Source organism: Lepidochelys kempii, chromosome 5 (genome assembly GCF_965140285.1).
Source record: "Lepidochelys kempii isolate rLepKem1 chromosome 5, rLepKem1.hap1, whole genome shotgun sequence".
Taxonomy (NCBI): Eukaryota; Metazoa; Chordata; order Testudines; family Cheloniidae; genus Lepidochelys; species Lepidochelys kempii.
This window is the reverse complement of record NC_136384.1, coordinates 95156712-95184678: the sequence shown is the minus strand read 5'-3', so window position 1 is coordinate 95184678 and position 27967 is coordinate 95156712. Positions and strand designations below refer to the sequence as shown.

Here is a 27967-nt window from a genome sequence, read left to right as displayed (position 1 = left end):
CTTTCTGAACCTTTTCCAATTCCAATATATCTTTTTTGAGATGGGGAGACCACATCTGCATGCAGTATTCAAGATGTGGGAATACCATGGATTTATATAGCGGCAATACGATATTTTTCTGTCTTATTTATCCCTTAATGATTCCCAACGTTCTGTTTGCTTTTTTGACTGCTGCTGCACATTAAATACAGTTGATCAATATTTTCTGAATTTACTTTTACTGAAACTGAAATTTTTTCACACAAAATATGTGGTGATATGTTTTAATCAAAATATTTATAGACGTGGTTGTTAAAATGTCTTGCTTCCTGAAAACTTGGTAATTGGATATTTGGATCAAGAAATGGCAGCCCATGGGCAAAGTTCAGCATGGGATACATACAGGATAATTGTGAAATTACATGTCAGAATCATAAGTCTCATCTAAGATACCTCCTGTAGCCCTGCATTCGGATGCATTCCCTCCACGTTACTGGCGAGGGGGTGTCGGAGGAGACCACCGGGGGGAGCATGGTTAGGGCTAGCACTGACTCGCAGACCATCGTCCCAGTCACCTTCCTCGCCTCCTCCAGTTTGCAGGGGCCAAATGTCGCAATCTCTGCTCTACCTCGCATCTGGGGTGGAACGATCACGCTGCGGGCTCGTGGCCACTGGGCCAATGACTGCGCGACTCGCAGCCTGGCGGCCAATCAGAGCGTGGGTATAAACAGACCCATGTGACAGGGGCCAATAGGAAGCCAGGCCGCTGAGTGTGATTATTGCCCCGTGCCCTAGCTGGGTCCGTAGGCGGCCGGAGCAGCGCGGCGGGACGAGGCATCCTTCGGCCATGGACGCTACGAGGCAGGTGGTTAACTTCGGCGCAGGACCCGCTAAGCTGCCGCGCTCTGTGAGTACCCGGGAGGCCGGGGCCGCGGCGATGGCCGCAGCCTGGCGCGGGGCGGGGGGATTCCGGTTGCATTGGGAGCGCGGGGATCCGGGTTGCTCTGGGAACGGGAGTTTGCGCGGGGGCTTGGCAGGGGGAGGAAAGTAGCTCCCCGGCAATGGAACCAGACGCTGTTGCAGCGGGAGCGCTCGGGCTTGCACCGGAGAAGGACTCGGCGTTGCACCCGCGGCGTTTAGCCCGGGGGGGGGGGGGGGATAAATTCCGCTCGTCTGGAGCTGGGGTGGGGGTGATTCAGGCTGGCAGACCCCTGTCCGCCCGCCCCGCCGCCGATCGCTCCGCACAGGCTGGGGGGAGGCGGTGTGCCCTGGGGGGAAAGGGAGGGGTAAGGATTGAAATGCGTAAAGCAGCGGCTGGGTGTTGCTGAAGTCAGCTAAATCGGCGGGTGTTCTGGCACCGGCTGGCTGGCTTTCTGGCTGCTTCCCCTGTTAAAAGTAGGGTGACCTGACCAGACAGCAAATGTGAAAAATCAGGAGGGGGGGGGGTAATAGGAACCTATATAAGAGAGAGACCCAAAAATCGAGACTGTCCCTATAAAATCGGGACATCTGGTCACCCTCGTTAAAAGTATCGTCAGCTGGGTACCACAGATGCAGGCTCGGAGACCTGCCCTGGGAATCAGTGTTACCAGAGTCTGTGGCAGGGTCAAACTCCAATTTGAAACCGGGAATCTTTCTCCTGAAGCTCCGACGGTGGTTAAGAGAGAGCTCCCCTCTCAGGATGCTCGCCCCCCGGTACCTACGGTTAAAGCAATGCCTGCATTGCAGGTGACTTGTTTTCCTGTTAGCCCAAGTGGGTGTCTACTAGTCCTCTCTCCTTGACTGCTAAACCTGAAGCGTGTTGGTCATCTATAATTAATTTTGTTCCAAGGCAAGAGACTTAGCACGTTGCTTTCAGGTATAACTCATAGGCATGTTAGGTAATTCTTGCTGTCATCTTTTTGTGGCAGTTTTGAGAAAAGGGCAGGTTCCCATTTGGCTATTGTCATTGCAGATCTGCAGACTGTGGAAAAATTAAGCTTAAAAAAATCCAAACTATTAACACATCAGTGCTGGGGGAAATCAAAGGTCAAAGTAATCTAGTTCTCTTAACTGCAAAGCCTGATTTTTGTAATTAATTGTTGGATATACCACTTTCAGTATGGGAGAAAAGTATTTGCAGATACGTTAGTGTAACTACAGCAAAATAAAGCTTGAGCGAAGTGAAGGAGCAATCTTTAATCACTTTTATATGAGGAAAAAATGATAATATCTAAAGTATACACTCAATCCTTTGGAAAGTTGCATCAGCAGCTATCAGTTATCCAATTACATCTGGGTGGAGGAGTGGCTCATGCTGAATTTAAAGCTTCCAATTTTCCACACCATGGTTATGTACTGTCAGCATTTTTTGTTTTTAGGAGTTCTGTGCCTGGGTTTGTTCTAATATTCTTGTTATGTAGCTGCTCTCCTTTCTCAAAGTCAGGTGTCCATGGAGCAACATCTAATGTATTTTCTGGAAATATTTTGTAGGTTATATTGCAAATTTGTTTTTTCTAACATAAAGCATTTGGACAGGAAACTACTCTTTCATTGGTGCTGCTCTAATGTCTAATCCTAATCCAATGCAACCGTTTAGCTGCTAAATATTAGTAGTCGCGTGATGTATATGGGATTACTCGTGTGATTAAGGACTATTTTTGTGAGCAAGGGAGGACAGGATCAGGCTCTACGATTTGTTTGTTTTTTGCCCCTCTTGTTTGGAAATTACAATACTCTTGCAATGGACTGTTTCACTTCAGTTTTAGTAGGGTCTAATGTTGCTTTCCTTGCATTCCCCAAACTCCCATTGAAACAAAGGATTGCCAGGAGTAGGTTGTTGACTTTTGCTGATTTGTTTTAAGACTAGGGAGAGAAGAATTGTTAATGTGTGAGAGGAAGAAGCATATTCTTTTGGAAAAGTAATCTTCTCCCTCACCTCTTTTAATTACAAATTCCCCTGAAACAATGTTACTAACACAACACTGTTTTTAATTCAATGCTTAAGAAATCTTTGTATCTTGCTTGTCTTTTGATTATTTTTTTTTCCTTCCTGAGCCAATCTGCATGTGCTGTCCACTAGTCTGAAGTTCAGTCTGCAGATGTCAAAAGTGACACTGTCTTTCCAGATCAGTCAGGTGGTGACCACTTGGTACTCACAACAGATCATGCAGATTTCTTACTGGGAAGGCAATTTGCTTCGTGTGACCAGGATCCCAAGGGACCCAGCTGAGGTCACTCAATTAGGGTGATCGGCAAAGAATGGGGCAGACAATCCCCAAAATACTTAGATTTACCAAGTTTGCACAAAACAGCTTCTTTATTACCTCACTGGTTGCCCAGAAGCCAACAACACAGTTCCCTTAAAGTAACCCAGCCTCAGTCCTCCACCCAGATACCCAAGTTGAGAATGATGAGGATTTTTGAAAATCTTATTTCATCATATAAAAAAGAAAAGGTTCTACCAACCCCAAAGGATCGGACACATTACCTCCCAGGTTAATGAATATTCCAGACCGTACTCAAATACGAGCTTACAGCCAATTCTTATTAACTAAACTAAAATTTATTAAAAAATAAAAGTGAGAGCATAGTTAAAAGATCAACATACATACAGACATGAGTTCAGTTCTTGAGGTTCAGATTGATAGCAGAGATGGTGAGCTTGGTAGTTGCAAAGAGTTCTTTTAGAGTTTAGCCCATAGATTATATTAAAGTCCAGTATCGTATTCTGGGTGTACCAGCTTAACTGGGATCTCAGTCTTGTGACTCAAACTTCCCCTCATGAAGCTTAAGCAGATCTGAGATGACAGGATCAGGACCCAGGGGTCTTTTATACAGTGTTCTAGTATCCACTTGACCATACAGTCTGGGTAAACATCAGGCAGTCTGGGTAAACATTAGGCAGTAAACATTAGTCAGTAACATTAGTCAAAACCTACTGACTTTGAAGTAGGTTTACTTCCTAAGCATTGCCTGGTACTTATTCACACAGATTAACATAAGGCAATTACCTGTCTTTCCACCATTTGCAGATTTGCTATACATTTCAGAGAGAGATGAATATAGTGGACATCCTATGTTTACAGTTCATTTAAATGTTAAGATGTTCTTTTGATCTCTGAATTAACAGAATACAGCATAGACAGGGACTGTTGATTACATTGTTGACCACTACCAATATCTATGTAAATACACAAAAACACCAACATTCTCTTCCCATATGTCTTTAAGGGTTGAATTTGAGTCATTCATCCTTGGGGATGCTTAACCCTTTCTGGTCATGCTTCACGCTTAATTTGTGCAATTCTCCAGAGCATATGTTTCCTTGGCAAATTCATAAATGGTGTGCTTATAATGTTTGCCAAGGAGAGCTCTTTGTTGGGTTCTTCACTCCTTTAACTTCCTTTGGGGGGAGACAGAGAGAATATTATTTTCATTTTGTGAGCTAAGAATTATTCCAGTTGTGGGCAACATGGTTTAATGGTTAGACCCTGAGTACAGCTCACTGGTGTATGATAGCAACAGGAGAGGACATGCTGGGGCATCAAGTCACTTAGGCCTAGACTTTCAAAAGTGACCAGTGAATTTTTGGGGGGGCACATCATTTTATTTATTTATTTATTTTATTTTTGGGTGCCCAAGTTGAGATACCTTAAAGAAACCTGATTATCAGAACGTGCTGAGCACCCGTCCTCTGAAAATCAAACCCCTTTAAGTTGCCTCCAGGTAAGCCACAAAGAATTCACAAGTTTGCTTCAGGCCATAACTCTCAGAATACCCACAGTGGGCACATGATTTGATTATCCCATCATCTGAGAAGCCCTTAGCTAGTAGATAAGGTGAAGTTGTAGTTGAAATTTCAGTAATTTTATAATGGACTGAGAAACGTCACATTGCCACAATATGCAGTAGTTGGGATGTTTATGCTTCAGCACTGGTACACAATGATGACAAATTGATTTTTTTTTTTTTTTTTTGGGTAGGTGTTGCTAGAAGCACAGAAAGAATTGGTGGACTATAAAGGACTTGGTATTAGTGTACTTGGTAAGGCTTTTTAAAAATTATTCTGTGTTTTACAGAGTTTAGAAGTTTAGCTGGATTATGAAATAAGTATAAGAAATTTTGAGCTGTAGATTTCAATCAAGTGCCCCATTTCCTTTTAAAATTTCTTACCCCCTTTAACTTCTGGAAGGCGTCTCTGAGTCCTGAGGATCTGTTTACACATTGTTTTACTCTCTACACTAATCATCCACCAGAAGGTTATGGAGTGACATGTGAACAGAGATATATTATATTTTATTTTATTGATCCTACACTGAGGCCCAGAGGCAAGGAACACAGCAAATCATAGGGAGTGCTTCTGGATCTTCATTAATTTTGTCAGTGGAGAAGAAATGTAGAAACATTCCAAATTTATATGAAGCCATGTTTACCATTAAGAAGGAAATATGGTTCCCGTTTGCTGTCTTTTGTGCCATATGCATGTCTGTTTCATTTTTCAGAGCCCAAACTTGTGTACACACACCCCCCCCAAAAAAAAAACAAAAAAAAAAACAGAGCAGTTTATGCAATGCACTTAGCAGTCCTGCTGTACAGGATCAGGCCCTTATTTTGTAATAAGTCATAAACTTCTACAAATAGAGTGAGTACAGGTCTGATCATGAGAATTAATATTAATGATTCTTAGCTCTTCAGTGGGATTATGGAACAAAGTCGTCCCTTAAAAACTACACTTTGGTTACAGAGCAGCTCTATTCTGAGGATGTTAAAATGGTAAAAGGGAAAATGTACTTGGATTGTTACTGAAAACAAATAAAAGGGAGGGAGTTAGATCAATGGCATGGGAGTCTGGCTGGAGACCTGGGTTTTAATCTAAATTCTGCCACTGTCTGCTTTGAGGTATTAGGCAAATCACTGGTGCCAGATTTTAAACTTAGATGGTTAGCATCATGTTTAGGTATCTTAGAAATTGCTCTGAATTTCAGAGGTGTAGAGCACCCATGTGTGGGATGAAAATTAACTGGAGCTACAGATGCATGTCACCTTTGAAAGTCAGGCGCCTTACTCAGCTAAGCTTCCGTGTTTGAATAATTGGGCCTTAACATCTGTGTCTCAGTTTATTTTTATAAAATGGGAATAATACATACCAACCTTTTTAGTGTGGTTCATGTTCTTCAGCAGAAAGGCACCATGCCCTGATTCAGCAAAGCACTTAAACATGTGCATTAGTGCCTTGGAGCCTGATCCAGTGCTCATTGAATTCAGTTGAAAGGCTCTCATTGAATTCAGTGGGTTTTGGAGTGGCTGCTTGCTGAATTAGGGATGGAGTTACGAATGTGATTAAGTGCTTTGCTGAGTTGGGAACTATATGTGAGCAAAGTATTATTAAAATATTAAGTATTGTGGTTTATATCGGGGACGGCTGGCTTACAGAAGGCTTTGCTGCTTATCCAGCTGTTTTATAAAGTCAAGTTTGTGCTATGGTTTTCTTTCATATTCTATCTTTTTTTTTTTCTCCCCCCACCCTATAGAAATGAGCCATAGGACATCTGATTTCTCAAAAATTATAAACACATCTGAAAATCTCTTACGTGAATTGCTGTAAGTTTTGGGTATTTTTAACTAACTCAATGATTAATGTGAAAGCCCTTCTCATCAAAGCACCTGTTTTTCAGATACTATAGCAATAATAAAATATATATTTTTGGGACTGAAATTGATCTTCCGTTTGCTATTTTTTTGGCATACTCAGATAAAACAAAGTGATTTTATCAGGTTAAGAAACTTTTCATATGCTTTTATAAAATCTTATTAACTCAAAATAGCATGTTTTTAAAACTCCAATCTATCATGGATATAGACCTCATAAAGGACAGCAACCCTGTTAGACACATTTGCACATGCAAGTTTTTAAAATTTGGTCTCAAAGTTAAACTCCACTTTTAAGTTCATTAATTGTACATTTTTAGCATACATCTACCGTAACCATAGTCCAGTCTGTAAATCCTTGCCTTCAAGAGTCCATTCTTTTTTCCAAACAGATTGTTTTTGACATTGAAATTCTATCTTAAAAGAAATGAAAAAACATTTTCTGTGAGACCAACAATAAACAAAGCCATTCATGAACGTTAATTCTGTTGTACGTATATGCTATCTTACTTATTGTTTATACATGCTACAATAGAATTAGTACTAGGGGCTTTGTTTATTGATAGTGTCAGAAACAAGCAAGGTTTTCTGTGAGACTATTTTAAAATGTTTTGTATTGACCAGTGAAATGACTCCTCATGACTAGACCAAACCAATACCAAGCTGCTAACTTTTTGCTTTAATGTCTTTGAAATGACCCTATCTAAAACTGATATAACTTTCACAAGACGTTGCAGTGAGTGTAGCAGCAAAGAGTGTACTAAGTCCTGTGCATAGTTTTGTTTCAAATATAAAACTAATTTCCTTCTTTTACACAGAAATATTCCAGAAAACTACAAAGTCATTTTCCTCCAAGGGGGTGGGTCTGGTCAATTCAGTGCTGTCCCACTTAACCTTATTGGACTAAAAGAAGGAAGATGTGCCGATTATGTGGTTACTGGAGCTTGGTCAGCAAAGGCAGCTAAGGAGGCAGAGAAGTATGCCAAAGTGAACATTGTTCATCCTAAACTTGGAAGTTACACAAGTAAGTTGATGTTTAGCTTGCTATGACCAACGATCTTGCATGTAGTCACATCTAACAAGATTTTTCGAGTTGCTCTAGCAGAACAAGTCTGTCACATGTGAATCATTCCAGAAATGATTGTCAGGTTACTGAATAGAACTAGTTAAACAGTTGGGCCCCCAACCTTTCTTGAATTGCCAACAACATCTGTACGTTCTTCCTGAGAGTGAAAGACCTTTGACATTCTGCTTTGAGGAAGGAAGGGAAGCCCCATCACTCAGGACTTTTAAAACTAGACTGAGCAGATCCTAGAAACTGTATGGTGGGGAACAGTCCTGTCTTGACAGGGAGATGGACTGGATGCTCAGATAGGTCTTTTGCAACTTTAAGTTGTGTGATTTGATGAATAACCTAAAGCATTTTAAAAGGTTTCAGAGTAGCAGCTGTGTTAGTCTGTATTCGCAAAAAGAAAAGGAGTACTTGTGGCACCTTAGAGACTAACAAATGTATTTGAGCATAAGCTTTCGTGAGCTATCCGATGAAGTGATTTTAAAAGGTGTAACCCATTCACAAGGGCACTGCTCACTGCAAGTGCTGGGGATTCCCGCTTCAGGCAGTTGGCATAAGAAGGCTGCTTCTGGAACCCTAGCCTTCCCGAGCAATTCCCTGTGTTCTGAAACCATTGGGAAAGGGAGCTGGTTTCCAGAAGCAAGTGGGCCTTGAGAGCCAGCCTGCTAAATTGGGAAAGGAACAGGCCCCTAGGATGGAGGTGGGCTGGTTGGGAAAAGAAGCTTGAGCAAAGGGAACTGCACTGGGACAGTCTAATAAGACTTCTTGGACAAAATGCTGAACTGATTTATGTGCCCTCCTTCCCCTTGCCTTAGCAGCTATGGACATATCAATTGGCTGGATCTAGATGCAGTTCAGTCTTGTGTAAATGCCACCTACACTGTAAAAGGTATATCTTAGTGGCTTTAACATCATCCTGTTATTTCCTAATTTTTGCCTATAGTGTTATGAACTCTATTTGGACCCATTAAAGTTAATTGGAGTTTTTCCTTTTACTTCAGTGGGTGCAGACTAGTCTTTAGGGATGAGTACATTCTTCTTTATTCTTAGGGGAGTAGGCTTTCTTTTGTACCTAGCCTACAGGTGAATTTGATTTGTTGCTGGTAAAAACCTATGTTACCTAGTGTAATAAAACCACTCTCAATAGCAATTTAAAGTTCAATGCCAAAGTAAAGTTGCACACCAGTAAAAGTAGAGTGCTGATTCTAGCCATCTTCGGTAACCATTGTTTCTATTATTATTATTTATTTATTATCTGTCTCAGAAATTCCTGACACAAGCAGCTGGAATCTTAATGCGGATGCCTCTTATGTCTATTACTGTGCTAATGAGACTGTTCATGGAGTGGAGTTTGACTTTGTACCTGATGTCAGAGGAGCAGTCTTGGTTTGTGATATGTCTTCAAATTTCTTGTCCAGGCCAGTAGATGTTTCCAAGGTACAGTATCAAACACGCTTGCTCTACAAAGTGTAGTCCAACCTCTTCAAACTTGGATTAGACAAAAAAGTGGATGGACTGTGTTGGGCATTCTCCATTCCCACTGAAGCTGTTGGAGCACAAGCCTCCTTTCTTTTTTTTAAGTCTCTTTATAAGGAAGTAGGCACTCAAGTCTGAATATTGTGTCTCTAATGTGCTACCTTTTCACTGAGACTTGGACGTGTCAGATTATGCTGAGTGCCGCGTGAGTGCTCAGCACTGTACACCACACTTAAAGAGAGACTGTCATGGCCTTACACTAAGAATCATCTAAGATAGATAGTTGTGTTGTCTTAAGTGATGCTGAAGTGGCTCTTGAGTATTAGCTTTTCCTTCAGGTGGTTACAGCAGGGGACAAGGTGTCAGGATTTCTGGATTCTACTCCTGACTCTGCCATGGACAAGCTGTATGACCATAGTCAAGGCTACGTTTATGTCACAGAGGTCACGGAAGTCATGGATTCCGTGACTTCCAGAGACCTCCATGACATTCTCTGCTTCAGCCCCAGGGACTGTGGGACTGGAGCTGGCAGCCAGCAGGACCCTGGCAAGGTTCCAGTGACGGGCGGCAGCAGCGATGCGGGAGGGGGACTTCTTGCAGGGTTCCAGTGACAGGTGACAGACTCCGGAGGGGACCCTCCTCACGGTTCCAGGGATGGGCAACAGCCTCACACGGGGGAGGGGAAGAGAGATGCCTTGGGCGAGTGGCTGGGGGTGTCCCATTTTCTCTTTGGGAAATATGATCACCCTGCAGCTCCCAGCGACCTGGGCGGAGGGCCCCTCCCCTGCAGCTCCGAGCTGCCTGGGCGGAGGAGGAACCCCACAGCTCCCAGCCACTATGGTGGCAGGGGAGATCATGGAGCTGCAGCAGCAAAAGTCATAGACCAGTCACGGCTTCCATGAATTCTTGTTGATTGCCCGTGACCTGTCCGTGACTTTTACTAAAAATAACCATGACAAAAATCTTAGCCTCTACCATAGTCAAGTCCTTTAATCTCTGTGCATCAGTTTGTCTATCTGTGAAACAGGGATATAACACTTACCAGTATGTGTAAAGTGCTTTGATATTTGTGCATGAAAGGCGCTATGGAAGTATGAAATGTTATTGATTTGTGTACTTATTCACTTGTAGTGAAACATAGGCACCTGACTTTCAATAGAAACTTGTGCTGGGGAAAGGAAGGTCAAATAGTTTATCTCCTATTTGGGTTTCATAGAGCCTCCTTTCCTTTACTTCCCTTTGAGTAGCTAGAGATTATAGGGTGCCAGTTCTGGACCAGTGTGGGTTTGTTGAAAATGCTTCTATTTGTTTTCAAGCAAACTGTTTTGGGGTACAAACGGATGGAGACAGGCTTCTCTGAGAATAATTTGTGGCTACTGGATGGACCCTTGGTAAACAAAGTGAGATGGTTCTTGAGGTGAACTGTCTCAGATGAAAGAAGATATTTAATTTTGACAGTACAAATAAACAAAGCAACTCCTGAAATCAAAATTGATCCTCTCCCACCCCTCAAAAAATGGGATATGTTTTCTTAGCCATTCAGAAAACAGTGTGTATGTCTTGATATTTATAAAGAGACAGATCTTATAACTATATAATATGCCTGAATAAGTCATTGCTTCTAAGAAAATCCTTTTCTTTTTATTAAAGTTTGGTGTCATTTTTGCTGGTGCCCAGAAGAACATTGGCTGTGCTGGAGTAACTGTGGTAATAGTGCGTGAGGATTTGCTTGGGTTTGCACTCAAAGAATGCCCTATAGTATTGGACTACAAAGTACAAGCCGGAAATGGCTCATTATATAATACTCCTCCATGCTACAGGTAACTTGTTCCTCCAGCAAACTACTACTCTGGCAGCTGCTGTTGTCAGGAAAGGTTTCAGAAGCTGAATGTACGTTTGCTACCAAGTCACAAATAGGCTGGAGGATAAAGTACAGTAAATCAAATCATTATGACTTTGAGTGAGGGAACTACTATTATAAGTCACAGGAATGGGGCTTACATCAGGGTTGAAGGAGGGAGTTGAAAGAGGTTATTATACAGTATGTACTTTTTAGTGGTGATTCCATGCGGTAGCAGTTTTAGGGCCAAATTTCTGTGCTGACCATAAACTGAAGTAAGTGTAGGTCCAGCGAATTCAACGGTGATGCCTCAGTTGATGCAAGGAGAGAATTTGGTCCTTAGTCTTTAGCTTTAGTCAGTTGGTCCAGATTCATATAACTCCCACCTTCAGCAGACAAACCTAAGGCCCAAATCATCCCCACGGGGAAAAAACCTACATGTGGAATTGGAAACTCCCCAAAGTTCCTTGCATGGAGTTTCCCACAAAACCTTCCCTAAAAGGCCAGGGTTTATTCCACTTTTCCTCCACCTGCCAAAGCAGCCAACATTTCAGACCCTAGAGCAGGCAGCTCCCCAGCAACTTACTGAAGGCCAGAGCCATCTACACATAGATCTTCCGTCTCCACAGCACATCCAGGGCCCCCTTTCCCTGCCCATGGAATACCTCAAACAGTGAACCCCCCTGTAGGGTGGAGGGGACAATGCATATCCCACCTCTAGATTGCACCTCCTTCCATTCCTACACTACCTCCTTCCCGTGTAGCGACTGAGAGTGGGGAATGGTACTGTGGAGGTGGCTGATCCCTTATCTGCATATGGGTGGAGGAAGAAGGGTAGCTGCGTGGAGGATCCCTTCAGCAAACACAACTTTGGGCCTTCCTTTCAAAGTGCATCCTGCACAACTGAATCCGTCTGTATCTTCGTTGCTGGAAAATGTTGATGGCAGAAACGTATTCTTTTAAATTATTTTTCCTAATACATTTTCTATTGTTGTGACACCATTTACTGCAATAGCTGTTAAAGTGAGATTATAGTCAAGAGTTTCAAAACTGGCATCTTGGTGACTTTGTATTTATCCTCTGTCAGAGCCTTTCATATTAAATTTGCACGGATTACCTCAAGGTCAACCTGGCATCCAAAAATAAAACTCTTCTTTCTGCTTCATAATCATCACCAGCAATCAAGATCATAGAATTGGAATGTATCTGGCAATTTTGGGTATAGATGAGGCACAGAATACAGCTTTCTCTTCCACAGCTACTGCATAGTGACGCTAAACTGCTGACAGCAGTGAAAACCGACTTTGCTAGTGGAAGATTCAAAAGACATGTAGGCCGAATCCTGCCTCATCTACAGTAAAACTTATATTGACTTCAGTGGGATTGGAAGCATTTCCTGTACAGTTTGTGCAATACAAAGGTGATTTAAAAAAAACAAACAACAAAAAACCCCATTGTTCTAATCCAAAACTCACTTTAAAAAAAGTGTATGCCCCAGAATACTGCTTTCTGGCAGAGTACACTGTGCTTTTTAAGGTCAAAATCCTTCAGGGCAAAACTTACGTTAATACAGTTTTATTGCTGGTATTTTCCACATAAGTCAGGAATTTCAGCATTAAGTTTCCAGCATAACCTGTGATTGGGCCATATTGAACATTCCGTAGATATCCTAAGGCATGATAATCCTTGTATTTGGGGTCTACCTTAATGCCTTAACTTAGTATATATGTGCAGTGGGTCAAGTTACTAGTGATGTGGGCACTGTAACTTTTAATTTCCTGAATTTTGCATGGATTAAATGTGAATCACTGTACTGAAATGAAATAGGACTTTTTATATTGTATTTATATTGGAGCACTAAATCTAAAGACCGTACATTCATTTCAGACTCTGTGGGTCTGGAGCTGTGTACTCCAAAGTGCACTGCACCCTATAGAGCATGCACATTTGAAACTGGTGGTAATGGGCCCAAAGACGGTGCCTCCTGCTGGGTCCCTCCTGAAGTCCTCTTAGAAGTTGGACAGGTTGTTCAGCAGAGGAGGGGGGTTGACCTTGTCAATATAAAGGGCTTTGTACATGTATCTACATATTTGCTCTCCCTGTTTACGTAACTGTGTAACAAAGTGCCATGCATGCTCAGTAGGCTGTTTTTACTGGCTGATAAAACCATTATTTTGTAACCACTTATTTTCCTGCTCACCAAAGTACACATTCTATGTTGAATACTCTGTATTTGGACATGCCATGTTTTAAATCTAAACCATTCACGGTTTTTCAAGTGCAAAAGTATTTCCATTTGAAAAACAAAACTCTCACCATATCTTGGAACTCCAATAGCGTTGATTCCACATTGGAGATGCAAACAAAAATTCATTTCTGGGCTGAAAAGAATACTGAGAAATTTCAGTCATTGGTGGTGATTTGTTTCTAATGAAAGTGCCTTTTCAGCTATAACTGCATATCTATTAATAACATCAATTGGAGTGGGAAATAAAGTTATGCTCCAAAGTCTCTTCCTTCTTCCCACCCAGCACTTGGCCAGCTTTTACTTCATGCCAGTGACCCACATTGGAGGATGTTTCAGAATCCAGTGTTTAATTCTGACCTAAATTTTGGCAGGAGACAGATCTGTTTGGCTTGGTTTTAGGATGCCTGTTCTGTTCTGTAAGGAAATGGCGAAGTTTCTTTCCTTTCCTTCTGCCTCCCTCTACTCTGTTCCAGGGCTAGCTGGCAAATAGGCAGGAAATATTAACCAAATTTGCATGAGCCACTTAGCAGAACATTGAATTAAATTAACGTGATGCTGATAGTCTCAACGTATTGGCACTTAGAGTCTTGACTTTTTGACATTAAGCTCCTCTGCTAAAATTAATAGCAAATTTGCTGGAGAAATCTCATTTCTCAGTTCCAAGGATTTATTTTATATTTAAAGCTTCTCCAAATCCATACTTTTGACTGGCATGGCAGAAGGGTAGGGGATTTTCTCTTGTTGACTGGTTTAAGAGCATCACTTAAGGCCCAGACCTCCAAAGCTTACTTGCCTAAGTAGTCCCAGAGACTTGAGTAAGTATGGGCTATTTGCAAAATTTACCCCTTTGCAGAGGGCCAGTGGAAAGGCTATGCACCACTTAAATCTTCAAAATAGAGTTCAAGTGATGTATAGGGATAAATGACACTCTGCTGTCATGAAGATTGCAGGAGTGAGCCCTCAAAGCCATAAGCTGCTATGTTAATTTATAACAGGGGGTCCATAACTTCACTCCTTCCACAATGTGTTTCTGAAGTGTTTAAAGATTTAGTATCCAAGGAGAAGTTAAAGGTAGTGATGTTAAAACAACCTCCTGCTAGATCTGTATATGAGAGATTTGTCGGGTAACGCTGTCTAAGCACTTCCTTTGAAACTGTAATGGAGGGATTAATAAAAGCAAACTTGTTGGAAATATGCCATGAAAACTTGTGAACAGTTTGTTATGTAAAGTGGTGTAGTCATGGGAAATGTCTGAACTTCAACAAGCAGAGTAATGTAGCCAAAGCACAAAGACAAAAGTCTTTGGAGATTTTTACATAATACTGGGTAACTGGCTTTGAAATAGTTGATCTGTAGCCATGTGAAATCAACAGGCTTCCAGCTCTGTGCTTAGGATTTGAATTGGAATTAATAAATATAAAATATTTATTGTTACCACAAGGATAATTGTTTAATGTGAAAAATAACTTTTTAGATGACAATGGGGTCATGAATGTATGTTTAATGGTCACGAAAATAAGACTAGATTTCTGGCATAAAGCAGGCAGGTACAATGCAAGATCATCCACAGAGCTTTCAGTGTAGTGGCACTGGATCCATAACACCATCTGCTGTTCCAGCCCTGGGTCTCCCTGAGATTTCTTTACTAAAATTGCCAGTTACAGTCTGTAAGGACTGCAGAACTCAGAGGCAAAATGCCCAAATGAAGTCTATGGGAGTCATGCCCTGGTAAGACTGCAGCATCTGTCAATAGGTGGTCCAATTATTTTTATGGAGAAACTCCACTAGGGACTAGGTTACATCCAGCAAACTTGTCACTTATGAAGTTAACAGTTACTCCAGTTAGGCTCAGAAATTTCACCTGCTTTAAAGTTGTCGTTATTGGGAATGTGGTCCAGATGCTAAATGTGTAAATTATTAAAAACAATAATATATCTCCACTTAATTGTTGAGATTTTCAGAATGAAACCTGACTATAGTTTTTTTTTCCCCCATTTTTTCAATAATATGACTTCATAATGTTTTCTTTTGTTTGCTCAGTATCTATATCATGAGTTTGGTCCTGGAATGGATAAAGAACAATGGTGGGGCTGCAGCTATGGATAAACTGAGTTCAGTCAAATCACAAATGATTTATGACATTATTGACCAATCCAGTGGAGTCTATGTGTAAGTTGCAATAACTTGTTGTCTTGTTTTTTAATATTTGTTACATTGTGTTCATATTTACAAATTTTAAAAAAAATGGTGAAACTAAAACATTGAGTGCTGCTAAAAACTTTTTTCAAATGCTAAAATCATGGGCAGTGGGAGGGGAATTAAAGGTAATGCTTGTGCTAATTAACTCCTTTTCTCTGGTCAGTGTCCAACGATGAATCTGAATCTGTTGCATTGGGATGGGAAGTTATTTAAATCTTAGCCTGTACAGCTTAATTGTGGAAGTTTATTAAGAGCTCTCTTCTAAATATAACATTCAGTACCTAGGAAAAAGCGGTCCATCTCTCTGCACCTTAAGGGAAGCATGGGCAGAAGCTGTTACGCTATAGCAGGGGTGGGCAAACTTTTTGGGCCGAGGGCCCTGAAATTGTATGGAGGGCCGTGGCAGGGGGCTGGGGTACAGGAGGGAGTGCGGGGTGTGGGAAGGTGTGCAGGAATGGGCTCAAGGCAAGGGATTGGGGTAGAGGAGGGGTGCAGGGTGCAGGAGATGGCTCAGGGCAGGGATGCAGGATGGGTGTGGACTGCAACGGGGCTCAGGGCAGGGGGTTGGGGTACAGGAGGAGTGTGGGGTGCGATGGGGGCTCAGGACAGGGAGTTGGAGTGCAGGAGGGGTGCGATGGGGGTTCAGGGCAGGAGGTTAGGGTGCAGGAGGGGTGTGGGGTGTGATGGGGACTCGGAGCAGTGCAAGGTATAGGCATGGGACTTTCGGCAGGGAGTTGGGGGGGTGGGGTGCAGGAGGGGTTCAGGCTCCAGGGTGGCAGCGGCACGTACTGGGGCCAGGGCAGGCTCCATGTCTGCCTGCCTGCTTGCCCTGGCCCCAAGCTGCGCTGCTCTGGGAAGTGGCCAGCACTTGTGTGGGGGAGGAGGGGGCACAGGTCTCCAAGTGCTGCCCTTGCTGCGCATCCAGGTACTTCCCCCAAAGTTCCCATTGGCCGCAGTTCCTGTTCCTGGCCAATGGGAGCTATGGGGCACGGTGCCTGGAGGCGAGGGCAATGCACGGAGTCGTCTGCTGCTGCCCCCCTCCGGGTTGCAGGGATGTGGTGCCGGCCGCCTCTGAGAGTGGTGTGGGGCCTGCAGCACCATGGGGGTCAATCCTGCCGGCCGGATCCAAAGCCCTGATGGGCTGGATCTGGCCCACGGGCTGTAGTTTGCCCACCCCTGTGCTGTAGCCAACATTTGGTGTAGATAACCGCTGTCCCTGGAAGTACTTTGGCTGATTCAAAATACACATGCCAAAATGGGCTTTACCATTCTAACAAGATGCAGTATGTGCTCTCCCCACCCTATCTCCTCTTCACACCATCTCTTTTTACAGTCTAGAAATGGTGCTAAACTCTCCCCTGTCCTTTCATCCAGGGACCAGTGAATGACGTGCTCATACTCACCCATAATGCTGAATCCTACCTTTACTGAAATCTATGTCTAGAAACTCCCATTCAAATTAATGGGATGAAGATCAGGCCTAAAAGAAACCAGTGTAAAAATCATTAATAACTTGCTTACATTCATCAAATACACCTGCAAGTGTTTTCAAAGAAATTTAACAATATGGCCGATTTGGAGGGTTACTAGTTGTTTATGAGCTGAAGGGACCCAAAGCAATGTTAGACAAAAGCTGATATTTTAAACCAGGGTAGGTGTTTAATAAGTAACAAACTGGCTGGTGAATATTATTCAAACTCTGTAGAAATATTTTGCCTTCAGGATAAAACTAGAGATTCTCAGATTTAACCAGTTTTCCAAGTTAGTTTTGATAGGAGAAAGTCAGAGTGGGATTTTCAATGAAAATTGGTTGCAGCCTTCATATGGAAAGGATATAGCCTCTCTGTAATATCTGATGCTTTCAGCCTATCCATTTCATTAGTGGACATAATCCTTAGCCTTTGGCAGTATGGTAACTGAGGTTTAAGTCTGCTCCACTGAAGTAAAACGGAGTCTCCCTCCCCCCGCTTTGTCTTCAGTGAGTACAGGCTCAATCCCTGAGAAACATTTTGTGACACACAAAATGTATGGCAGGCTGGCCTACAAAGGGTATGTCTAAATTTGGAGCTGGGGAAGTAATTTCCAGCTCAGAGAGACAAACCTGTGCTAGCTGTCTGATCAAGCTAGCATGCTTGATATTGGAGCCGTGGTGCGGAAGAGGCTGGCTGGTCTGAATACCTACCAAGGATCTCAGATGGCTAAATATTCATGATGGCTAGCCCCTCCCACCGGTTGTGTTGCTGAAGCTACGCTTCTATTTTTAGTGCGCTAGCTTGATCAGAGCTAATACGGGTATGTACCCTTGAGCTGGGAATTACATTCCTAGTTTGAAGTGTAGACCTAGCTATAGTTGTGAGCAAGGAATAAAACACAGAAATGGGGGTAAATAGGCTGTGTTTGAAAGCTGAAGTCACAAATTACACTCATTTCCGAGTTGTATGCAACTTATTATGTATTGCAACATTTGCAGCTAAGGCAGCAACATTTTGAACTGTGCCTTTGATTGAAAGTAAAGGGTTACCAGAAGCTGTCTGTCCAGCTGTGATATGCCTCCTAGGCCCTGGAATGCCTCACTGACAAACCAGAGTATGACAAGTCTTTCAATGCTTTGACAAACCTACCATATTTAACACAATACTGCAAGCCACTTGAGGCATGTGTACTTCCATACATGATGTTATGAAACCACTAAATCAAATGATTTTATTATTTTAACATATATACTAGTAACCTGCATTGTTTGATAAGGATGCAATCTTGGAAAAGTTCCAGTGGTGCAACAAGTTACTCAAGTGTGAGAGTGTTTTCAGATTCAGATCTTAAATGATGCATATTTTCCATTTTATATCTGAAGCATATGAGCAACATTCATATACAGAGGCATGTGACCAATCATTCCTTCAGCATGAAGACAAATGCAAAGTAACTAGCAAGTCAGTGCACACTTTCATGAAGAACGTAGAAGATTCCCTTTCTGACCCAAACAAAGTGATAACAATATTGAAAGCAGTTTAATTTTGAAAGTAATTTTTATTTCATTCCTAAGTGACACCTGACAGAATCCATATAGTGGCTGTGTAGAAGGGAAACTTGCAGCTCCATGTCTTCCTTCCATACCAGGAAGAACTATGCTGCTGGAAGCCCTAAGGTTGAAAGGTTGCTCTTTACTTTTGACGAAGTCATCTATCCTTCTTACAAAACATCTATCCTTCTAATACCTAAGTGGTTCTGTTCTTAGGCTAAGATTTTCAAAGGAGATTAAGGGAAGGAGATATACACATCCCATTGACTTTCAGTGAGAACTGGAAATGGAATTTTCAAAATCACTTACATGACATAGGAGCATTGAAAGTCAATGGGACTTAAGCTCCTACATCACTTGGCTTCTTTTGAAAGTCTCTCGCTAAAGCCTTGTCTACACTACTGTGGTAAATTGAACAAAGTTATGCTACTTCCGTTATGTGAATAACGTAACTGAAGTTGATGTAGCTTAGGTTGATTTACCACGGTGTCTACACCATGCTGTGTTAATGGGAGACACTCTCCTGCTGACTTATCTTAATCTTCTTGGAGAGCTGGAGACTGTAGTTGATGAGAAAGTGCTCTGCCATCGACTTAGTGGGTCTTCACCAGACACGCTAAATTGACACCACTGCATTGGTCGCAGCAGTGCCGATCTACTGGTAAGTGTAGACATGACCTAACTCTCCTATTTTTTTGAAAATCCCAGACCAAGGGTGTGTCTGGGTTAGGAAATGTGGCTTAGGTTGAGGTGCGCTTAGATTAGGTTGAGGTTCGCTAACACATTATAGCTAACCTCGATTAACTTTTTCTTCTAGTCTAGATGCAGGGTAGCACCTTTTATCTTGATTTAACTGATCAAGACCAAACCTAGGGTGAACTGTGAACTAAATAAAGGTAAAAGATGCCACTCTGTGTGTAGATGAGGAAGAAGTTTGAAGTTAGACCAAGGTTAACAACAAGTGTGTTAGCTAACCTTGACCTAGCCATAACCATGTTTTGTAGTCTAGACACCCACTTAGAGTCTGGCTCCATTCGCCTCACAACTACACTCAACCACGTGCATCATAATTGGGATGATTTGATCTTCACCAGTCCTGTGGCTCCCTGTGTTAAGCAACATCATTCCTCCACATGACCATTGTGAGAATGCTACAGTCAGAATGGCTGAGAAAGTTCAGGGGAAGCCCGAGCCTAACACTTCTTTGACCACCCAAGTGTGTGCTTGTTGTCAAGGCACCCGTTATGGGCCTACTTGTCCTGCCTAGATTTCTCTGTGATGTTGATGTGGTATAGAGGATGGTCTGCAGCTGATGTCAAACGCTTATATTTCAACTGACCTGGTTTTGATTTTCCTTGCCACTCGTGGGCCCTTCTGAACAGATTTTGAATGGGTAGGGTCAATGTGCAGCCAGTCTACACACCAGGGGCCAACGAAAGAATCCCACATGCGGCTGTGGCCAAAAACGGGCAATGTCACACATCACTGACAGCTGCCCTCTGACTAGATCTGGTGGTTGTCTGAGGGCTCTGCACTTTGCTGACAAGGCTGCAGCTGCAAGGCAAGCTCCGAATTCAATAAGAAGAAGTGGAGAATACAACAGAATTTCTACTTTAAAAAGGATTTGTTCAATGTTTTGGCACTGAAAACCTGTATGGGCACAGCTTGCACTTCTCAGTGAAAGTTTGTGTGTGCAAGGAAATGCAAGATCAAATCTTCATTTGTTATCACAGCAGCATACTATTTAAAAAAGAATCATGTATTATAAAATCATTATTCAAGTGACCTCTGGCTGAAATGACAGGGGTGAGTGACTTGTGTGGCTAACCAAACGTGATTACTCAGGCAAATACATCCATTATAACTTCCATAGATGGATTAAAAAAGAACCTAGATTAAGGACAAAATGTTGTAATAATAATATTTTTCAGATGTCCTGTGGAGAAAAAGAGCCGAAGCAGAATGAATGTTCCATTCCGTATTGGCAATATTAAGGGTGACGAAGCTCTGGAAAAGGAATTCCTTGATAAAGCTGTGGAATTGAATATGATCTCTTTGAAAGGACATCGGTAAGTACGAGCCTGGGATGAATTCATTTGTTATAACTTTTTTAGGTCCCTATGCAAAACGAGACAAAATGGTTGCCATTCTCCCCCAGCACTATAGCAGTACTATCATCTGAGTGGGAGTATTGGGACTGGCAGTCCTGAGTTGTAATAGGAGCTGCTGCTTCTTTGGGCTTGGAAGGTAGGGAAAACATCCTCCCTGTTCTCACCATCCAGGTCCTGTGGCAATTCTTCTCAGTTATTCAGGCAGTGTGCTGGGCAAAGGAGTTGGCTCTTGAGGACGCATTCTACTACTGTGTTGGAGGTACATGCTCAGGAGAGGAAGATTAAGGTGTTAGCCTGGGACTTGAGTGGCCAGCATTCAATTTCCAGCACCACCAGAGACTTTTCTGTGTGACTTTGAGCAATTCATGTAATCTTTCTGTGTCTTAATTCCCTACCTGTAAAATGGGGTTAATAGCACTTCTGTATTAACATAGGAGTGTTGTGAGATTAAATACATTAGGATAATGGAGGCCATATAAGTAGCTAAAATAGATGCTTGGCTCCTGTTGACATCAAGGGAAGCTGCATGGACATATCAAAAGGTGGAATGTTACCTCTCATTACCATGAATGTGAATTATCCCCATATATTGAGGGGAAGATAGCTGTGTGTAGTTAATGGTAAGGATACTTTTACTGATATGTACAAAAATAACTATTTTTTGCTCTCAATTCAGATCTGTGGGAGGAATCCGTGCTTCTTTATATAATGCTGTGACAGTAGAAGATGTTCAGAAGCTTGCAACGTTCATGAGAAGCTTCATGCAGATGCATCAGTCATGAATGTGCATGAATTAGTGCAATGCTGCACATCTATGAAATAAAACATAAAGGGGTTGACAGTTATTGTTATGCTGCATAAAATGCACAACAACTTTAGTAAACAAGAATTTTGTTTTAGTTCATATACCTATTGTAGGTAACTAAATAAGGATGAAGGGCCCAGTCCTACAATATCTTGAGTGCCCTCAGCTTCCATTTAAGTTGAGGACACTCATTACTTGAAAGAATTGGTCCCTAAATTTGCAAAACAGATAACTTTATTGGCAATCTAACAGTGGATAGTATTGTAATCTACTGTAGCTCAGATTCTGATCTTAGTTACGCTGCTGCAAATCCATGGAAATCAATGTGTTACTATGGATTTACACAGGTATAATTGTGATCATAAGCTGTCTCAGTTGTGGGGGGGAGGGGACTCATGTTTTTTTACTCTTTTATGTGTAACTGTAGAAATCATTTTTTTTTTTTTTCAAACTAATGCCTTGTTCTCATTAAACTTCAGTAGTGCTTGGTTCTGTAAACAGAATTTCATGAATACTATGAACACGCACATGAGGCTAGAACTGATGGTAATTGAGAATACTTGGTTGGTATGTCAAATACATTCCAAAAATGCACCTCTATATAGTCCTTGGGGAAACTGATGTAGGCATTTCCTGACTTCAGACCTAGCCTTTAGACAGTTGCTCACCAGCATGAGGTTCATTACCCTGAGGAGTCCCACTGACTTCAATGTAGTAGTAAGCGTTAGTGTAGTAAGTGTTTGTGTGGTTAGGCCTTTTATTTGTGTTGTCATTTATAGATGTAACAAGACATATATTCGTATGTAGTAAAATCAATGTGTAAGATGTTTGTTTCTGTGTGCATTTTATATTAAACCAGTGTAGGGTATTTTCCCCTCCCCACAAAAACTGCCCTCATTTTAATTTAACCCTCTGTTAAACTGGATTCCCGAGTTTTACTCGATGGAACACCTGTTTAATACATCCTCCTCCTTACTGACTGACCACAATCCCATCTTGCTTCCTAGCAGTCCAGATCACAGCAGCTAAAATAGTTTCCCTTGCTTGCTGTTTGGACCATATCTCCTCCTTCTCTTAGTTGCTTCACTTCACTAGCTTCCTTCATCTTCTGCATCGCATCAGCCTTCTCATCTTACACGTGAGGCTCTGAACAAATCCAGCTGGTGTATGTCTTGGCTCCTGTCTTGCTTCCTTCACTCTGCCAGAGAGAACTCCACCCCACTGTGCTCTTTGTACCCCTCCCCCACTCACCTACATGCCTTATTCCATGCTTTCCTGGACAGCTAAAACTCCCTCCCTAGCCCAGGCTTCAGGGACCTTCTTTGCACATGCAACTTTTCCTTGAAACTCATTTCTTCTGCATAGCCCACAGTCCTAATCAATGCCAGTAAAAATGCTGCCAGCTGCCTTTTGGTGAAACAACAAAGGAACAAATGATTCTGTTAATGCTGTTATCTGGGACTCCTGATGTAATTGTGTTTTGGTTTTTCTGTCTTGTTCAGACTGTAAGCTCTTTGGGGCCAGAATATGTCTTTTGCTTCTTATATAGTGCCAAGAACAGTATTGAAGCTTTAATAATCTTAATGATGGACCACTTCATCCCTGTGTAATGTCACTGAAATCAATGGAGTTACATCACCGATGAATTAAATTCTGATTGATAGGTAGTAGTTTTTTGACTGCTGTTTTAAGAACTCATTGCCAACTTATTTGTTTAATTTGTGGAGAAAATAAAGTCTTAGAACACAGAGCGAACAATGTATCTGTTTTCTTTTGAGGGCTTTCAGACTTTTTTTTTCCCTCTTCTTAGTGAGGGAATAAGAAGTAAATAGACTTTGATAGTATTTCAGTTCCTATCCTGCTTATTGAACAGTTTGAACCTTTCCATTCTGGAGCATTTGCCCATGCCACTCACCAAGTTCTATTTCAGACTTCCTTTTCCAAAAGTCCCAGCATCATCTTCACTCTCGTACGAACGAACTTCAATAAGTATGTACTTTCCATCCCTCCCCACCTCAGCAGCCCTTCTCTCCTATCCTAGACCCTCCTCCTGTGCCATAAAATACACTAATATTGCTGCAGGCAGCCCACCTTGGTGAGCTGTTGCCGATGGATTTGCCCACCATTAGGTCCCTCTAGCTCCCCTCCAGATTCATTCAGCACATAGTGCTATCTAGGACTCTTGACTCATGGGAGAGAATTTAGCAAGGACAATACAAGCGGGAGGGAGTCATGGAGATCGGGGAGGTCAGTTGAAAAGGCAGCCAGATGAAGGATTTTTTGATAATAGGTGATGGGACTGGGGCCAAGTGGCAGTTATTAGGGATAGAACACCTGTGAAGGGATAGATGGATTAGAGACTATTAGCTATCATTTGTTGCAGTCTGGAAGATAAAAATTTGCTTTTCCTAAAAGATGGTTTTGTTTTGAAATGATACTCCTAGATATCATCAGTGGCAGGGATAATTTAACAGTAGTAGAGAGTTGTGAGGGTCAGAGGTAGGGAAATTATCTCAATCCTGCTTTTAAGTTGGGGGGACAGAGGGACAGAATTTTAAGAAGGGGCTTCTGGAAGCCCTGACAATTCCCCTTCCACCTATCGCTTGCCACAAACCAGCATTTTCAACACTAAAATGTCATTTCAGTAAGTTGCAGCTCTCTGAGGTGGTGTGTGAGAGAGTGATGTGGGGTGTTCTCAGCTGTTGAGAAGAGAAGCAAGGGATCCATGGGGTCTGAGTCTGGCCAGGGAGGTCTAGGAATTTTTCTGAACTCTTTGCCCCTGCCCCGCCTCTTCCTTATGTCTGAGGTTCTCCTTCCCCTGTGTGATTATCTTTGGTGATCTTTTGTGAGTTATGCTGTGCTGGAACTTGAAAAGGCTGTGATTAAAAAACATTTACTTTTAGACTTCTTTTTCCCTCAGTGAAAAAATCACAGGTCACTGTTTTTGCCATGGACAGGCAGCCAGCTGAGGAGGCTGTACACCAGGTGACCACCCACAGATCACATGGAGAGCATGTTGGCCAGTCTCAGAAAGGTCTAGACTAGAAAGGGGCCATGCTGTGGTGGTTTTGTGCCTCCTCCCATGCCTTACAAGTTGGGTGTATAACTAAATCCACAGTTTTAAAAATGCAACATCGAAGAAAAGCACTTTTCTACTTACACAGTCTGTCTCATATGAAATCTGAGGTCATTAACTTGGGGCCAGCCTGTATTGTGAGGGCTGTCCCTCTCTTTGGCATTTGGCCTTTCCAGGGCATAGTTATGGTGGTCTTTCTGAGTCTAGACACACAAGGATTAAGTAGTAGTTATGATGACACCCATACTCACACAAGTAGCCCTACTGGAGTCAATGGGGCAGTCAATGGGGCAATTCACCTAGTGAATGATTTGAAGGATCATGTTCTGTGTTTCAGCTGAAACTGAATGTTCTTGTTTTTCTGGCTTAAAGATAGATTTGCTCCTAATTTTTCCTTCTTCAGATGGTACTCTTAAAAGATTTTTAAAAAAGTAATGGGGATCAATTCTTAAACTGAATGTAGCAAATAATCCATTTTATACCTCCACCCCTATCCTGGAGTAAATGTTAGCAGAGGAAAGCAGGAATAACCATAAAAAATGGACAGAGTACTTTGAGAGATTAGATATTGTCAAATTATGGTGAAAGTGTTATTAGGTCTGGCATTATATCAGCATATGATTAATGTTTGTTGTAGTACATTCTCTGAATGGAAAATAAAATCAGAGTGAACCTCTTCACATTTGATAAGAATGTGCATAATTACAAAGTGAAATGTTACTAGGTTTTATATGAAATCAATCACTTTAATTGGAAGGAGGTATCTTTTATTTCTGTTGGTAATTGGGCTCTTGATAATTTTAAATCAGAATTCATGACAGTTTGTAATAAATAGGCTCTTTTTAGGCTAAGGAAACTAAGAAGTTATAATTACCCATGGATTACTCCTGAATGGTTGGAAGGGTTTGATCAAAGAGACGCAGGGAGATATATAGAAAAGCTGGTAGCATGTGAACATTTGTGTGTGTGTGGGTTTTTTTTTTTAAGCAGCTAAGGAATAAAAGTGTATTTGATCTGACAGAACAAAAGCTGCACAGTATTTGAAATCCCACAAAATAAAATGGATCTTCTAGGAGTGCACAGTGCATGGAAAGAGAAAATTGGGCATTTCAGTAAATGAACTAACTGCATACAAAAAATGGAGTGGAGAGAATTATGTGAGATGGATTGAAATTGTAGGAGAAATTGCCATTAGGATGATTAGAAATTGTAATTTATAAATATAATTAAGAAATCTGGTCACAAATATTTTGGCATGTGATTCTTCTTTTTCCTTTGAATCTGAAAGTCATTAATAGATAACTAAAACTGAGGGGCTTTTTAGAAGTGCTTACGTCAGTTTATAAATGTTCATTGTGTGTGTGTGAGAGAGAGAGAAAGAGAGAGAACTGTTTTTGTATTGAAAATAAAATATTTTAAACTCGTGAATTTTGAGGCCAGATGCTACTTCTGTACTTGGACAAACCAAAATTCAAATTCAGAACAATCCTGAACTTTTAGAAAATTCAGGTCTACCCTCAATCTTTGCATCTTGGGGTCCTTCTATAATATACATTTCAGACTAGCTCAATATCTCACTTGTAGAGTACCTGTTATATATTAACTATTTTCCACAGTTGTGATGCAGCAAAAAGAGTTTAAAAAAATCCATATAGGGGTTATTTAGGAGCCTATTCTGGCTTGATATTTTGCTTCCTGGTTGACTACTTTGTATACTGTACAGAGAAGTGATATCTCTATAAAAACCTCACTAAACTAAACCTAGTCCTCCCTTCAGATTTACTGTATAGCCACTGTTACGTAGACAGCAAAATCTGCTAATAGTCCCATTGCCCATGACCCAGAAGCCTGGGGAAGCAAGGAAATAATTGTGGACAGCAAAGGGGCTATGCAGAACTTCTAATCCTAAAGGGTAGCCACTACAACCCCTCTGTGCCACTTACACAAGGGAGTCACTATGTGGGGGCAAAGAGATGTGTGGCCTGGCTGCTGGAGAAAGTACATGAGAAATAACTATTTGGTATATTCCACTCCCCAGTATTAATGACTGATGGGATGGAATGCAATGAAAGTTACTGCTGATACAGTTATGCTTACAAATTAAATGCTTTTCCTTCAACAACTCTGTGAGTTCCCAATGAATGGGATGTCAGACAAAGCACAGCCTTCAAGGACTTCCAGTGTATAAAGATTTTTTTTTGTGTGTGTGTGGGGGGAATTCTGATATTGTTCAAGGTACTTATCCTGCACTATTGTTAGAATATTGTGCCAACGGCATCAGAAGGAAATATTCCTTTGTTAATAACCTTTGCATTATACCATGTATCGGAAGAATGGCTTCCAGTTGAGCAAAGTTTAGCACAACTGTTACTGGCTTGGCCAGTGCATGGCTTTATTTTTACTCAAATGTAGATCTGCCTGAGAATCACCCAGTTCTTGCTTCCTGTTTCAGCTGTAGTGGGATATGGGTTTCATAGAGAGGGCTACAACCTACCTGGACTAAAGCCATACAATGTCCATGGGAAACAAATTCAGTGGTGACGTAAGCAGTACTGTAAGTTACATGTTGCATGCATGTTGGTTAGAAAATGGGTATACTGGGCAGTGTAAAACATGCATGGATTTGACATTTAATGCAAATGTGTAAAAATGTGTAAAAACAAAGGAACAGACGAGAGGTATAGGAGGAAAAGCAACTGACAAGAGGTATAAAATAAAGGTGCTATGCCATTTTGCCCCTTGATGGGTAAGTTACACTGACTTTGCATGCATGCTGAATGTTGAGTCTATGCAGTTTATTTCCAGCATGTATTTTACATAATCTATAATGGCCTCATTTGTACATATTGCTGCTTCTTTTCTCTCTGTTAAATGAGAAAAGCGATCCCATTGTGTTTTGGGGATACCCTCAAATGGTAGTTACAATTATAGTATTCTTTAGTAAAGGGAATTGCTTGTTTGACAACACTACCTTAACAGGACGTTATTTGTGTGTGTGTCCTAAGTGAGTGAAAAATAAAGCGCTGTGGACTGTTAGCAGGAAATCTAAAGACCTTTGTCTTTTCATACAAAAAGATAAACTGGTGGGTAGGCTATACCACAGCACTATTTTAATCACTACTGAATTTGACACAGGGAATCCAATCTGGGATTCCGGTAGATGGCTAATTCTCCTGTGAATATTCTCTAATTTGCTAATTCTTCTCCTCCCGTCTTCTGGCCATTGGCCATTAGACACGTTGAGTCACATCTAAAAATACAAGTATGCATTTTCAGTCTCGGGAGGTGTGACAACCTGGGAAGATGTCTGTAATACCTTTTATGACTATTATGTGTGACTCGGTTTCCCCTGTTCAGTTTTGTATGCTGCCTGAATGCACAGAACTAAATTAAAGGAGGCTATTGAGAGGTTATGGAACCCAGCCTGAAAGGTAAAACAGTGACAGAGATAGGTCAGCCTCATGTACATAGCTTCATAACAGTTAAGATAACAATGGCCGGACCATCAA

At 41.6% G+C, this 27967-nt stretch overlaps 1 protein-coding gene across 4 annotated transcripts; it reads left to right on the top strand.

Moving 5' to 3' along the window:
* Nucleotides 1-724: 724 nt before the first annotated feature.
* Nucleotides 725-23140, top strand: PSAT1 (phosphoserine aminotransferase 1). 4 transcript variants are annotated; one of them, XM_073345095.2, is made up of 9 exons: nucleotides 725-886; nucleotides 4944-5004; nucleotides 6492-6561; nucleotides 7428-7633; nucleotides 8946-9118; nucleotides 10808-10977; nucleotides 15286-15414; nucleotides 20398-20535; nucleotides 20749-21219. In XM_073345095.2, the coding sequence occupies exons 1-9, from the start codon at nucleotides 827-829 to the stop codon at nucleotides 20927-20929; spliced, it is 1188 nt and encodes a 395-aa protein (XP_073201196.1). In that variant the 5' UTR covers nucleotides 725-826; the 3' UTR covers nucleotides 20930-21219. The 4 variants fall into 4 exon arrangements, with proteins under 4 accessions (XP_073201196.1, XP_073201199.1, XP_073201197.1 ...); XM_073345098.2 differs by lacking the exon at nucleotides 20749-21219 and adding an exon at nucleotides 20625-20718 and having other exon boundaries at nucleotides 728-886; XM_073345096.2 differs by lacking the exon at nucleotides 20749-21219 and adding an exon at nucleotides 21254-23140 and having other exon boundaries at nucleotides 731-886.
* The last annotated feature ends 4827 nt before the right edge of the window (nucleotides 23141-27967 follow it).

Excerpts from the sequence above, each read along its gene's own strand:
- PSAT1 (XM_073345095.2), top strand. The coding sequence starts at position 827 with ATGGACGCTACGAGGCAGGTGGTTAACTTCGGCGCAGGACCCGCTAAG. Across the intron at positions 887-4,943 it reads CCGCTAAGCTGCCGCGCTCT|GTGTTGCTAGAAGCACAGAA; the intron begins GTGAGTACCCGG and ends TTTTTTGGGTAG. Across the intron at positions 10,978-15,285 it reads AATACTCCTCCATGCTACAG|TATCTATATCATGAGTTTGG; the intron begins GTAACTTGTTCC and ends TTGTTTGCTCAG.